This window comes from Neolamprologus multifasciatus, chromosome 6 (assembly GCF_963576455.1).
Source record: "Neolamprologus multifasciatus chromosome 6, fNeoMul1.2, whole genome shotgun sequence".
NCBI classification, from domain to species: domain Eukaryota; kingdom Metazoa; phylum Chordata; class Actinopteri; order Cichliformes; family Cichlidae; genus Neolamprologus; species Neolamprologus multifasciatus.
In genome coordinates this window covers 27,471,754-27,487,380 of record NC_140444.1, presented here as the reverse complement: position 1 = coordinate 27,487,380, position 15,627 = coordinate 27,471,754, and the positions used below count along the sequence as shown (strand labels likewise).

Here is a 15,627-nt window from a genome sequence, read left to right as displayed (position 1 = left end):
AGTTGCAAAAAAATTGATTTGAATGATTGATGACCAGAACTGTTTCAGATTAATTTTTCTGCTGAGTGATCGTTTAACAGTTTTGTTTGAAATCATCCGTCCAAACAACTAAGATATAAAGTGTTTGTAAGATTTCCCGTCCAAATACATTTATATCCCCAGTACTGTAACAGAGTGATGCATCGTACAGTTATCTTGTAAACACGCTGAGAAAATAAGGCAGACGCAGACATCAGAGTATTTTTTAGGAATAATTTATTGCCAGTAGGAAAGCGTGAGCTTGTGGCAGTATTCAATAAAAACCTTAACAAGACCATAGCATTGCTCAGACACACACAGACACCTGAAAAAGTCACGTGTCCATGGATAACTCTGCACTATAAATATATTGGGTCCCATTTTCTTGGTGGAAAAATAAAGAGGTTCCAAAGTCAAAATGTACAAACAAACAAATAAAAAATAAACAACACAAGAATATGCAGTCGTTCATTGAAGACCCTTTTTGAAATGAGCAAGAGACAACAAACTTTACGAGTACACTGTGTTCAGAAAAGTCACGCTCTTCTCTTTATCTCTCTTTTTTAAACACTTCTTTTTTTTCTTAATGAATGTACGCACAGTAAGGCTGATAATGTCACACCATTTAACTTTTTTTGTTGAAAATAAAAGCATAGAATATCTACAAAACCTAGTAAACTTTGAAATCAAAACTGTACATTTAAATTTACACTGATAATGAAGACTTGTATAAAAACATCTTGCTTGGTTTTGTTTATAGAAACAAAGACATTTACTTTCTTTTTTTTTGTCATGATGTTTTTCCTGTTGCACGTTGAGATGTCGATCCTTTGCACAATCCACTTCCTGTGTATGATGACAGCTACTTAAAGCGAGGGGGGGGGGGGGGGGGGGCTGAGCAGATGCAAAGCGGCTACAGAGAGTTTCCTATAACTTCTTCAGATCTTCTCAGCTAAACGGCCTTCTCAGCCAGTCTCAACAAACCCCTGTGTTTATGTGTCAGTGTGTGTGTGTGTGTGTGTCCAGATTCTGTGCGTGTTTAGTGTCTGTGGTGGTCAGGGGCGAACATAAGGTGTAGCTGTGGGTTTAGGCACTTTTGTTTGGATCCAGTGTCAGACTTCAGTGTGCTGCTGGGAGTCCAGCGCCGGGATGGACAGCCGCTCAAAGTGGCCCTCGTCACCGCTCTCGTAGTCGCTTATCATCACCTCGGACTCCTCGCAGCACGCCGACATGTCCGAGCAAGAGGCTGTGGACGTGTACAGAGACATGGACATGTTGTCCAGAGCAGAGGAGTCAAAGTCCCGACTGCAACCTAAAGGGTAGCCTCCTCTGTAACCGCTGTTACCCAAGGTGGAGGCTGGGGTGGCGGAGGCTGAAGTGGTGCCCAGGCCCTCGATATCGCCGCCGTCGCTTGGGAAGGAGTGCTGCGGCAGGTACTGGTTAAGGCTGTAAAGCTCGGGCAGGGCCGGGCGCTGGCGGATGGCGCCTGAGCTGCCCGGACCGGTCATAGGCGCGTCCAAGTCTCTGCCGAGGGGCCGCAGGGTGTCGCAGCAGTCGCTGTACTCTGGCAATGGTGGCGGCGGGAGGTCGTCGTTTACAGGGAAGTCCTCTGGCGGCGGAGGGAAATCGCTCTCAATGTCAAAGCCGCCGGGATAATAGTCGGTGTCGATGGCACTCGGGTCACTGTACAGAGGGGCGGGTGACTCCACAACCTCATACTGTGGAAACTCCTGGATTCCAGGAAGTTGAACACTTGGCATCCAATCAGATGTGTCCCAGTGATATCCTGTTTGAGGAGGAGAGACCACAGCACACACATTATATCACTGCTCTCTCGTAAAAGCTGCACAGATGCTCTCAGGTTAATGTTAAAAACCCACACCATGCAGGAGGAACACAGGTCAAAGTCACGCACCACAATGAGCTTAAACAAACTGCACAACGCTCTGTGATCAGACACACACAGCAGACATGATTCACAAGTTAACAGACACAATAAAATACACAACAAAAATAGTCTGTCTCCCTGTGTTTTTGTTTAGCTATCTTTTGTTATAAGATTATAATGTGATTTCTTTTTCTTCCTTTACAACTTTAAACCGTTGCTGGTGAGTCATTCTGATCTCAGGGATGCGTGCATACATTTATCTAATCAAAGATCACTGAGGGCAATGAACTAGCTCCAAGTGGCCAGGAGGGCATTATCACTGTGTCACGGGTGTATAACTGACAAAGCAGCAAAATACAGAGCTGAACATAAAAATGAAGCCAATGTGGAAGTGCCTAAAAACCTGCATCCCCTCTGAAGGCCATCTGAAGTGTACGGCAGGATGGTGTTCTGACTCCATTATTTGTTTTCAGTTGAATCTGGATGACATCACCGAGGGTACAACCATCTTTTCTCCTGTCTATGGGAGCGATTCCCAAAGAGTCAGCCCTGCTTCTGAGCATTTCTATTAAATCTTGTAATTAAATTAAAAGATATGATTTAAATAATCCTAATTATTACGACTCGCCCACGTATACATTACAGCGCCAAGTCTCAAGTCCGACTGTGTGATTTTCCTCTTATTTCAAAGCTAAAAATAAACTTGTTTTAAAACAGATGCCATGGCTTTCAGAAAGCTCACACAACAGTAAAACGGACAGACGAACATAAAAAACTGAGAATAATTCCAGTTAGTTACTGAGCAACACTTTTGATCATATAACATATACTCATGTATGTCATGCAAAGGATTTTTTCAGGGGTGTTGAAGGAGTAGAAACATATATATAACCTTACAATGCAGACAATAACACCTTATCAGGCCACAAAGCTCCAGAGCCACGTTAGAGAGGAGGTTAAACTCTCCTCATTAGGGTTCAGGGTTAGTGGTTAAACTGCAGAGGATGGGATCAGGGCAACACCAGGCAAGCAAAGAAGAAAAAAAACACAAGTCACCTCTTGGGTTCTTGAGATCATGAGCCAAAAAAGACTCTTTACATGAGGCGAGAATGGGGAGAAAAAGAGAAAGAACAAGTCGCATTAAAATCTACGTGGAAAGAACATCGGCCTTGGAACATGAATGAAATGAGGACAACGAACACTGAAGGGCAAATAATGACTGAGGCAGTGACAGGTCAGTGAGTGCACAACAGCTCTGCCATTTTCTTAGACCGACTTCTCGAGGTGCACAAGACCTCAGTGCTGAATCGAGGACGCAACACTAGAGCTGCTTGTTTAATTTGATTTGTGCATATCTTTTTAATTAGCTTCTGAATCACAAAAAAAGGAGACGTTCTAGTCGGTGAGGTTTTGTCAGTGGAAGATAATGGCAGCTCTAACAGCCTACACTTCACATCCCAACACAGAGGACAAAAACCAGCGGCAGATGGAAGCTGGAAGAGTACCTTCTCCTTCCACCGTGTCAACAGCAGAGTTGACAAGGTGGATAACTGTCACAATGGAGGCTTGTGAGAGGCAGGGGAGAGGGGGGAGAGTGGGTGGAGGAGATCTTAGCATTAGTACAAACGCTCTTTATCATTTATCAAAGACAAATAAAAACACATATGGAATGCACAGTGGTGGGAGAGAGGCCAACACAAGCAACACGTCCCACAAACGTCGTCCTCGTTTGCTTTTTTATGCATCGATGCTGAATGTTTGCGGGAATGAGTGCGGTGTTAATGGTTCGGCACAGCACAATGGTGGGAATAGAGCGATGGTAGTGGTGGTGTTTGTGTGTAGTGGGGGAGAGGATAGGAGGGTCTAGTTTTGTTTGTGCAGGATAACACATAACAACAACAACAAACTGAGATGCTACTGGGTGCCACTGACAGTACAGATGGAAGAATCAGTGAAATTCCCCAGAGATCGAAACCCATTTCCAGCTAAGAGAAAAAGCCGAATGTGTGTGCGTGTGGAAAACACACGAATTAGCAGGAGAGCAGAAATTACCTATTTTGAACACGCTCCGTTTCTAATTCAAATTTGGATTTGCTGTCACTTTTGAAGGCGCGGATGAAGGGTTTGATGACTTATGAGCAGCACAGTGCCCGCCGTGATATCTAAGCGATGATGAAAAGTAATTAAGTATGACATGGGAAAGAAATGGGAGAACATAAAATGTGCTTGTATACCCTTTTGATATGTTCCTTGATGTTTGCTTGAAACATCCGTTTGGAGCTATTTTTGGAAAATATGAGGAAACAAAAAAGGAAGGACAAAAGGAAGAAAAAAGCATGCTTGTAAATAAAAAATAAAATAAAACAAAGCGCAGATGTGTGAACAAACAGAATATAACTGCAGTTTAAGTAAGTCATCAAACTCCTTTTGAAGCTAAACACAGGTGAACTTGGGGCCAGAAGAACAGGAAACAAGGTCAAATTTGTATTTATTTTTGTGTGTGTAAATAATCCCCAGAGAATAGCACAACACGAGTTGCAGTGATTGCTTCTGTCTGTACCGGTAGTGATCGAGGACTTACAGGCCGGAACCCCTATTTAAAACCTTGTTCTGGATCTGTGGACTGATTTGATCCATATGGGAGCTGAAACCCCGCAGCAAAAAAGAAAGAGAAAAAACAAAAACAAAAAAAACAGGACAAATGACCCTTAGAGCCACTACTGGGCCATCCATTCTGTACATGCAGAGAGAAAAGTGTTAGCGCTCAAATCAACAAGACAAATGTTGCAAAATCCTGCAGGCCGATCAGAGAAAAGGAACAAAAAGCAACAAACAGAAAACCAAAACAATGCATCTCATAGATTCGTGTGCCAGAAACGTTCAAACTGTGCTGTCTTGTTAGTTTTTCTTTTTTTTCTAAATGCTACAGAGGAGCAAATTAAACATGGCAGCATACCGTTATCATCGCAAGACTCAGACTGGAAGGAGCTGAGGGACTGGACCTCAGACATGCTGCCTCTGGTGTTGTAGGGGTGACAGGCACTGTCCTCCACAGGCTTCTTGGTCAGGCACGGATCCAAATCCACAACTTTAGCTGGAACAGAAGGCGCAGTATGATCTTAGTCACACATTTTAAATATAGAACATGCCACTGGCAGATTTTTGTTGTTGTTTGTTGTTCTTGTTGTGTGTTTGAGTCTGGACCTGCTGGAGGTTTCTTACTGTGAAAAGAGAGTTTTTCCTTCTCGCTCACGTTTTACACTGAATATAGTAAGTGCAGTTTTAAAAGAATCAAACTAATGACTTTATAATATCCCAACAAGTGGATATTAGTTTTAAAGAACAACAAAATCTGGTGTGAGTACAGAGTTAAGTACAGAATGTAGTTTTTGGCACTTTAAGTAGACTAGCTGGTTGGGTTAAGTTTTAAAGTAGTTTGGATTTCCAAAAATAACTTTGTGCTCATATACGCTGGCCTTTATGCTTTTTGCCAGAAGGATTTTTATAGATTTACAGACATTTGATAAAAAATTGTTTACTTGGCAGTGCACCAGTGCCGAATGCTCTGCTAGTGTATTTAACACAAACTGACGAATTCATGAGAATCCAGATATCGTTTTTATTTCCCACAGACGTCCAGTTTCACATGCATCTACCGACAGTCAGCGATGCATTCACATGAGTGAAAATAGCCTCTTTTTAGGCGAGGTGCTGACTGGAACATGTGCGGCAGCTTTATACAAAGTCAAATATCACCACTAACATTAAGTGACCAAGTCTAGTTTACTTCTACTACTCAACAACTCTGGAGACTTAAGGAATCAGAAACTTTCTAAATAACCCATGTTTTAAGCATAATGAGACACTAATCATACTCATTTGAAGCTCAGTGCAACTCCTGGGAAAAAACAGCTGGAATCAAACTTACCATCGTAATCATAATCCCAGTTTGGCTTCTGGATGGAGTCGCTGTCTGAGACAGAGTTGGATGGAGGGGGAGGAGGGAGATTGGGCGCTACGCTGCACACGGCCACAGTTTTGCGGTGCCCGTGCACAGAATCTGGGTTGAAGGTGCTGAATTCAGGATGCTCTGGTATGGTGGAGCCCTCGAATGAATTCCTATCCAAGTTATTTCTTGAGTCACTTGGAATACTGGGAGTGTAGGAGATAGGCCGCACGGGCACCTGAGGAGGGATGTCTGAGTAGATGTTTTTGTTGAATTTGGCATCAAAGTAAGGTCTCTGGAGGAAGGAGTGAGGCACGTTCGAACCTCCAGGATGTTTGTCGTCATCTTCGCTCTTTGACCTTCTGCGGCAGGCCTTCTTGCGGATGATAATAAAGAGGAGGACCAGTATGAAGATACTAGACACAAAGACAACAATGCCTATCACCTCCTCCAAACCGATGTTCCAGGAGTTGGAGACCAAATTATTGCTGTGAACGTCCTGGAGTTCACACACTGCTCCACTGAAACCCTGAGAGCAGTTGCACTTATAGGAGCCGTACGTATTCTGGCACTGTCCTCCGTTGGCACACGGGTTCTTGATGCACTCATCAACATCACTCAGGCATCTGGACAACATGTATGAATTTCAATTGAGGTTTGTTTGTGGGCAAAAAATAAGCTTTTTCTAACAGTTGTTGCAAAACATAAGATCTACCTACTAGGAGAATTCAAATAACTGGTGTTACTGCTTATTTGAGCTCCATACTGACATACCTGTCTCCCTGGAAGCCTGCTTCACACTCACATACTGGACCGTCCAAGCTGTCGATACACTTTCCGCTGTTTTTACAAGGGTTGTCTCTGCAGTACGGCCCCAACTGGCACCTGCATTCACAGCAAGATTACTCCAGCATGAAGCCTCAAATTCCAAATTAGATGTGCACAAATCCTACAGTAACAACTAATATTAAAATTGCATTAGCTGATGTGAAGCAAGCCAGTAACATCATCCCGTATGTTGCACACAATGTTCATATTATCAAGATTAAACATAAAACAGTGCAGTACCTCGGTCCTGAGTACTGCCCTCTGCACTGGCAGTAGAATTCACCTCCTCGGGTCACACAGGTGCCACCATACAGGCAGGGGTTGGAGGCACAAGGACTTATGGGGATCTCACAGTGTGTGCCCATGAACGAAGCGGGGCATTTGCAGAAGTAGCCTGAAGAGTTTAGAAAAACGGCGTGAACAAACGGACGTTTTTTGTCATCATAAATCTATTTCTTTATTCTAAAATAGGCTGGTGTGATTTTAAAACATCCTGCAGATGTTTTACCAAAAGCCTTCTGGTAATGGCAAGACTGTAATTATGCCCCTGAACCACTGGCAGGTTTTTAATGTGAAACAGATGCAGAAGTGTTGAATCCACATCAACAGCAAACAGCCGTAACAGGCATAAATCAGAATGAAGCGTTTACACTAAAACATAATTTTAGTATTTAGTAGATTTTTCCTTATTAAGCAGAGAAAATCTGAATTAGGACAGGTAACAGACCTAACAGCTGCTTCAGATTAAAATCACGGTTCGCCTCTTAATTTGAAAATCTGTGCTATTCCTTGGATGCCGGTAAATGGAATTTAATATGTCTGAAAGGCAGCGATACATAATCAGATAAACTTCTCAATGAAAACCAGACTCAAGGAAATGCACAAACACTGGAAAATAAGTGAGTGCAATGAGCCAAGCAGGACTCCACCTACCTCCATTAGGCAGCGAGGTGCAGCTCCCTCCGTTAGTGCAGGGGTTGCTAGAACAGCTCTCGGCAGGTGCGAGCGCGCAGCCTGGAGCCACGTCCACGATGTCCTCCAGCACAGCGTGGGCCCAGCGAGCCCTTGTGTTCAGAGGCAGCTCCTGGCCATTCAGGGTGATGGCCTCCATGCAGCCACGCAGCCCGTTGGTGACAGGCAGGCTGCGTCCGTGGCGAGGGGAGGCGTGCTGGCGTACGTGACCCCCAAAGTAAATGCTGTTGTCAAGATTGAGGGTCCGCAGAGTGCCCGGGGCTGTGCCCGAGGCAGCGTGCACCCGGTCCAGCACGAGTTTAGCATAATTACCGTCCACCTCCAGGGAAACGGAGTGCCACTCACCATCGCTAACCTGAGCGCTGTGGACCGACACCAGCCCGGGGCCGCTGCCACAGTCAAACTTGTATTGCAGACGGCCGTTCACGATCTGTTTCAGGGACAGAAAATACAGCTTTAGAATATGCTACACATCCTGCACATATCACACCAGGTCATTCATCTCAACACTGAGACTCAAAAGCCACTGAGTCACTGTTTTTCAGTTTTTCACACAGGACACTTCCACTTTACTGGCTTTCGAAGAGCTTTACAGAAAAAACAACAGCTTTATAAAACAATTAAACTTCTGCTCAAGCCTCTGAAAAAAAAAAAAAAACCCAGCTCGCAGCCTGTTAAACTAAATCTGTCTCTAAGCCAGTTCTTCCTCTGAAGTCTGCCATGTTGACTGCTATACCAGACAGACTCGAAAAAGGAATGTGTGGAAAACTGCTTTCTGTTTCCCTCCCACTACTAAAATAGCCCTTGTGTGTGTGTTTTTCAACCCACCACCACATTCCCATAGTCCCTCATGTGAAAGAAGGTTTAAAATGGCTTTCTTGAACCCTTCAGCATACTTGGTTGGTACACATGGCTGGCTGGTCTCGAGAGAAGTCGGGTCAGTCATGGGTTTTTTAGACCCTTCTGATATGGAAATGCTGAGCAGTAATACAGAGATGGGCTAAGAAATGCAAAGGCTTATTCAAGATAAGCAAGGTTTTCCATTCAGTTTTTAAAATGATAGAAGGGGGAAAAAAACACCCGTGAGTGAAATATGGGGCTGGAAAATAGGTTTGCACACACCTCAAGGATGCTGTAGTCTGTGCCTTTAGCATACATGACGGTAGCGTGGCTGGAGAAAGTTCGGAGTCGCAAGGATAGCTTCATCAGCTCCTTGTTCTCATTCTCCATCAGATGGTATTTCACATAACCATTTCCACTGAATGTGAGCGAGTAGCCATCTGGCACAGGATGAACAAATGTACAAGTAAGACATAACAGCAGTGTAAATGCAGAAAATGTTAGACAGAATATCCAAATCACAGATAGTCTTACCGGAGCATTTGCCTTTTTTGGCTTCAGGACACACACAACTGTACTCAGTGTCTCTGGGATCTGCCACACACTCCATACCCTCAGGACAGGGGTTGTTCTCACACAGGTTGTTCAGCATGGGGCATCTGCCACCTAAATGCCAAAATAGCACAGGTGAGATTAGGAAATCTACCAAACCATATATGAGCAAATACATAGGTGCATGAGGTGTAATCAGGAACCTTCGCACTGGCAGGTTGCGGTTCTCTGGTATCGTGGGGTGACGAAGCTGAGGCGGGCCGTGCTGTAAGTGGACATGGCGTTTTTATCCAGGGAGATGACCTCATCGCAGAATTGCAATGGACAGTCCAGGCCCGCGCACAGCTTCTGCGCCACCCGCACGATGCGGATGCCCGTCATCTCCTCAATCACAGCCGCAGAGGAGTTCAGCTTCCGGAAGACAACCTGAGGAAAATTGGAAAAAACAAAACACTCGATAAACTGTTTAAATGAGTGCTCTGATTATTCACTAGTCAATGGAAAATTAATCAGTTCTGATTTGTGATTAATGGCTGAAGTCATTTAACCCTTTAAGACCTACCATAGAACCAAGTCCGCCAGAGCTTATATTATATTTTTACATGCTGTAGTGCCATTTTTGGGAGCATTTCAAGTTGCTATACATCAATACAACCATTATAGCCCAAATTTTAATAATATGTCTGCATTAAGTGCATAGAAATTACATAAATTGCAAAAAAGTGCAATAAACTACGAAAAGATCGAAAATCGTTTTTGTTTTTTTTAACATATATTTCTATTTAGAGAAATTTAAGAGGCTTATCCCTCAAAACTGTAAATACAAAAAAGTTGCACAAAATAGTTTCCTACCACAGGAAATTTATTTTGAGTGTCTTCATAGTTTTATTTTTTAAATACACCAATTTTTATACACTGCAGGAAAAACGAAAATAAATCTTATAATGCAAATTTGCAAAAAAACAGCATATGCATCAAAATAAACTATTTCCAGCAGTGCAATTTGACTTCCAAGCATCCCAGAAACGACACAGAAAGTCATAAAGTCAAACATAACCTTTAAAAACACCAGTATATGCTTGTATAGGCCCTGAAGGTAAAAAACTCCATTTCCGCGGAAATGACGTCACTTCCGGTTTCGGGCAGGTCATGGCGGACATGCGATAGTTCGCGCTGACGTCTATTCCAACGTAGGAAGTGTTACGAACAGCTGATCGGATCGGCAAAGCGTGTTTCTGGAATATTATGTTTTTGTTGCTGCAAGTGCTTTTTATGCAATTTTTGCAAAGCTATATGTGGAAGGAAACCGTGACCTAGGACAAGCTGATGGCATAAGATGTAAGTACAACTCCTCTGGTTTCATATGCAAAAAAAATTATTGCGCTAGCTGACTTGGTTGCAAAGCTACCAGGATTTAAAAATAGTTACGCAAAACGGAGCGTGCCTGCTCCAACCGGCTTTAAAGGGTTAAAGGCCGGGGCTGAACTTGTGACTAATCAACTGCCTAATTGGCAAAATTAATTAGCAAAAAAATTAATTGGATACTTGTTAGTCATTTTTAAAACAAGTCACAGTTAGTTCAAACTTCTCAAAGAGCTGTTTAAAAGAAAGGCGTGTTTGATCATTAATTCTCACTGTAAAAGAAGAACCCAAAAGCTTTTAGTACAACGGACTCGACCTGACGAAATACTGAATTTCTGGATTCTTGAGTCAGTCTTTCAAAAGTAGCACAACATTCTTGAAAGCTCAATCAGCCATTTGATCCCAATAACCTACACAGTGTTTAAACTTGAGCATTGCATTCATCAAGATCTGATGTGTCGATCTCGAAGTCCCTTTTTTTAATATCATTTGGATTCGGTTTCAAGTAGTAGCGCCTTTTTAGAGTAACCATTTTGACACAAAACAGTATGTAAACACAGGTGTTACCTGTCACTTGTACCTCATTAATGGTATCACCTGTGTTTACCTCCCATTCTGTGTCAACATGGCCACAATGGAAACGAAATCTATCGAGCTGAGGGCATATATGACAGATTAACTGTTATCGGTGCAAATATGTTAGACTACTTCCTAGTCTTACCTCCTGAGATTGATAGGGACTGCCAGCTCTCTCCAGAGTCAACAGAACATCCAGATCTCCTTGCTCAGAAGGCTGCAGGCTGACTAACTGAACCTCGCTCCTCCTAACTCCGGCAATGTTTCTCAACGCTCGCTGGAAGTTGCGCCAGTAGTCCCCAATAAACTCCTCGGGCGCGATATTCGCAAAGCGCACATCGATGGAGTTATCCAAGGCCTGACGAGCTGCTTGTCTGACATGCACGGTGACGTCAGCCGGCGTGGTGAAGCGTCCGTCGGTCACCGTCACGTTAAGAGGGTAGTGCCCCACATCGAGAGGACCCAGGGCGATAATTTTGCCGTCGGAGGGCGACACAGAAAACAAGCCGCTGCTCTCATCCGAGGAGGATGAAGGAGCGAGGCTGTAGGTGAGAGTGTCGTAGATGTCTTGGTCGGTGGCGTGAATCTTGCCCAGGACTCCTCCGGGGTATTCATCGCCGGCGGTCGACACAAAAATGTCGAGAGGAAGAACGGCGGGAGGGTAGACGCTTTCTTCAATTATACGCACACTGATGAAGGTGGTGGACAAGAGCTGTGGCTTGCCACTGTCTGACACCTGAGTATAAGGAAGAAAAAAACAGAGAGAGCATCCGAGTTTAATCTTTGTTCCAACAGCAGAGGGCAATCAAGCTCTTGTGCTGCTCACATCCCTAATCTCACTGCATCTCCATACTGTAGGTGTAACCCATTTTAAAGCCATCAACATCATACATTTTAGCATTCACACTTTCACAGAGATGGTCATCAGCTCTGTGAGAGAAAAACAACGATGACTCACATCTGAGTGTGCATCTTGTGTGTAACAAGACATCACACATTTCATGTCCTTTCTGCCCACACATTTCTTCTCTGTTCCTTCCTCTGAAGTGACACGTGATCGAGCTAAATCAAAAAAAATCTCTTATTTGAGCTTCTCCTGTGAGATGCACTCTGATGCTGCTGCCTTATACACCTTACACCACCCTATAAAAGCTGAATTTAGAATACATTTAGAAGCTTTAAAGGAAGGAGATGCAGGGTGAAGCACTGAGTAGTTGGCAAAATGTGGGAGCGTGACAGTAAAGGTACAGAGAGGAAAAAGAGAGAAGACAGATAGATCAGATTGTTGTGACTTGATGGTTAAATCGATACAACCTCTCAACTCCGGTTTCTCCTCGGACTCCTTGACTCACCTGTGCTTGCAGTAGGTAGTTTTCTTTATGTTTTCTATTCAGCACCCCCATGGCCACTAGAGCTCCCTGCTGATTGATGTTGAAAACGTCGCCGTCGTTCCCAGCGACGATGGCAAACGTGAAAGGTGGCCCGTTGTGAGAAGCGTCCCGATCGGTTACAGTGAGCTGAAGAACACTCGTGCCTGTTGGACGGTTCTCCTGTGGGAAGCAGCAGAGGTGTGTTTAACACTGCGCTGAGAAGACGTGGTTATGGCGAAGCTGTGATGTTCAACTTCAAACGTCTTAGATATTTGCTCAGAAAACGCAACTGTGCTGCAACACTGAAACTGACTTGGCGTCCATAAATCCTTCTGTCCGCCTTCACAAAGTCAAAACTTGTATCTGAAAAATGCTTTTGGTTTACAGCCAAACAGTTCCCATCAACCTCAGCTCCAAAGCCCCCAGCTAACTTTCTCAGCTGTGGCGATAAACATTTTAAACATCACACTATACATGCTAGTGTTTAGCTCCAAGTACTGCTGGGCTTAACTAAAGATTTGAGGCTGTAGACGCTTAGCTCTATTTTTATTTATCTGGCAATCGTCCCGGTCTAAGAGCCTGTCCACAAACTTGTGGGTAGGCTTCTCATGAGTAACAATAAAAAGGAAGATGACAGTTTTATAGGCAGAATTCTTGTTTTTCTGTCCTTGAATGAGCTTCAAATCTGTCTTTCTGTTGACTCTTTCAAGCCCTGAGTGAAAACTAGACTTTTTCTTCTTGAGGGAAAAAAAAGAGGCAAAAAACTACGGATCTTTTTGTGGTTTGTACAGTATCTGCACACTATGTTTTTTTTCTTGTTCTGTTTTTGTGGGATTTTGTACCATACTTTGATCGAGGCTCCGGTGTAAGTAAAATAAAGTCAGTCAGAAGGCAAAACAATGTTCTATCCTGAAGTGCTGTTTGGAATATATATTTTACCTCTTCATGATATCTCCCAAATTTATCTTATTTAGGCTTCTAAATAGAGAGAAAAACTGGAAATGAGTCTTCTTTTCCCGTCTTTTGAATCTTCTTCTTTTTAATCTCAAAAACTGAATTACAGGCACCTCAGTTCAGTCAGTCATGCCCTATTAGCTTAGTATCTTCCATATTCCCACTGTCCATCACTCCTCCCTCTCTTCCATCCCCATCTGCCAGTTTATACTTAAAATGCAGCCTGTGTCTTTCAATTCCCTAACCCTCCTCTTTATCCCCCTCCTCACCTCTGTTCTTGCTCCATCCTCCAACTTGCTTCTTGACATTCTAGTCGTGCAGTCTTCTATTATTACTCCCTGTTAATCCCTCTCTCCGTGTCCACTGCACCCCTCTTCCCCTCCCACCACTCCTCCTCCTCTTTTTCTTCCTTTCCAACTCTAATCAGTTATCCGCATTGACCCCTTTCCCCCTCTCACCTGGATGATGAGGCTGTAGTTGGCCTGGGAGAAAAGGGGAGGGTTATCGTTGATGTCGGAGATGTCAATGTTGATCATGGCGCTGCTGGAAAGAGGGGGTGCCCCGTTGTCTGAGGCTACCACTGTTAGAGTATACCCCGATGTCTGAGAGAAAGAAAGAGAGGGAGAATTACCATAGACGGACGAAGCTGCTTTTGCATGCAATAAAGCAGAAATCAGTAAACAAGCTTCCCTATTAGACCTGACATGACTTTTGATTGGATTCTGCATAGACTGAAATTAGTTCCTAGGTGGATTAAACTGTGTATGAACAGTCAGCATTGTATCTGCGGTTTCTCTTACTCTCTCTCTGTCCAGCTGGCGAGCAACTTTAAGCTCCCCTCTGACCGGATCAATGGTGAATGGGCTGCCTTGGTTACCGGCCACAATGGAGTACCGCACGTGGTTGTATGAAGGCCCGTCAAAATCCTCAGCCATCACCTTTGAATCAATCAAACATGAACACCACAATCGATCAATCAACAGCCCTTGAAAAGAGGCTGCTTGTCCATGTTGTTCTAACATGACCTCTGAAAACCTTGTTTCTCAATCAGCTTTAAACAATTACCCGCTGCATTAATAAAACATGATAATTATATTTGCATTTCTTTCTGTGCTCAAACACTACAGTGTCTTGAAGTGGTTGGGTTCGTGCCCACGTATGTGTGTGCATGCAGAAAGAGGTGAAATAAAACACATTTTCAAAGAATGATCAGCAATAATGAGAATAATCAGATAAACCTCTAATGTATGTACTACAGGGTCAAATGTCAATCAGCGGTGTCCTCAGCACTCATTCGCAGTTCTTTCAATCGCTGGCCTGGGAGTTCAGAAAGGCCAAGTCTACATGTAGAAAAAAGGTGTCCAATGATCAGGTTTTATCAATATTTGAATAAAATCTAAAGATTAGATACTCCTAATGAATAATTAACCGGTGTGCTAACCTGTTTGGTATACTTTATATTAGTTTATTTATCGTTAAAGAGTTTACATTGTTTACATTTAAAATAAGGGGCTTTAAAGCAAATTACTGAAATGATTTGATTAGTTGCTGTGATTTTCATTCATGTTTTAGCATATTTAATGGGAGAGTGCTGTGTAATCTAAAAAACAGATAGCTAGCTGTAGTCTCCACTGATGTAACACTAGGGCATACAAACGTACATTTCTTCCATTCACACCACTGCTACACTCGCACACACAAAAAGATCAACACATGCTTAAGTCTTAAAACCGACCAAGCGTCACATCTCCGGGGAAATCAGCAGACAGTGAAGATTTACAAGAATGAGACAATGGCAGGCATTAAAATTCTCTGATGGATAATTTATATTCAGGTACATTACACACAGATAAATGGCCACAAGCAGAGATCTTTTATGAGGGAGAAAGCAGCGGAGGTAGACAGAAATCGATGGGAGTGAGAATTTAACTTGCAAAAGGCAGAAAATGGCTTATCTAGGATAGGGGCTTAATGAGTCAAATGCTTTTAATTAAACTCCCCGAGCATGTGTGTCAGATAGTGCACGAGAACAGGGATGCAGTGAGCATGAAGAGCATTGGTCCTAATTTAGCCGTTCCACCAGATGGTGATTTGCCACAGGTGCAGATATATGATAGTATTCAGTGAGTAATGGGCAGAGAAGAGAAAGGCTGCGAGGGAGAAAATGAGCAACAGAGTGAGAAGGTGAACAAGATGACAGATTTTGCTGGAGGAAAGTCCAGAGCGAGAGATGAAAAATGTCTCTCACCCTGTGTCTACCTTTACAGTTGTTTCCCCACAACGAGCACCTGCTGTATACCAAAGACAGTGTGTGCGCTCTT

The 15,627-nt window shown here is 43.4% G+C and overlaps 1 protein-coding gene across 11 annotated transcripts in view; it reads right to left on the bottom strand.

Moving 5' to 3' along the window:
* Positions 1-238: 238 nt before the first annotated feature.
* fat1a (FAT atypical cadherin 1a) overlaps positions 239-15,627 on the bottom strand; it is a 77,589-nt gene continuing 62,200 nt past the window's right edge. For 3 of the 11 annotated variants that reach the window (XM_085161749.1, XM_085161748.1, XM_085161751.1), the window contains 14 exons: positions 14,107-14,244; positions 13,765-13,908; positions 12,335-12,532; positions 11,128-11,718; positions 9,248-9,470; positions 9,027-9,158; positions 8,775-8,932; positions 7,614-8,082; positions 6,921-7,074; positions 6,627-6,737; positions 5,835-6,478; positions 4,863-5,000; positions 2,963-2,998; positions 239-1,804 (listed from right to left, as the gene is read on the bottom strand). In XM_085161749.1, coding sequence (XP_085017875.1) covers positions 1,131-1,804; positions 2,963-2,998; positions 4,863-5,000; positions 5,835-6,478; positions 6,627-6,737; positions 6,921-7,074; positions 7,614-8,082; positions 8,775-8,932; positions 9,027-9,158; positions 9,248-9,470; positions 11,128-11,718; positions 12,335-12,532; positions 13,765-13,908; positions 14,107-14,244 — 3,810 coding nt within the window. In that variant the 3' untranslated portion in view covers positions 239-1,130. The other 8 variants (XM_085161750.1, XM_085161752.1, XR_014874397.1 and 5 more) reach the window with 7 other exon arrangements.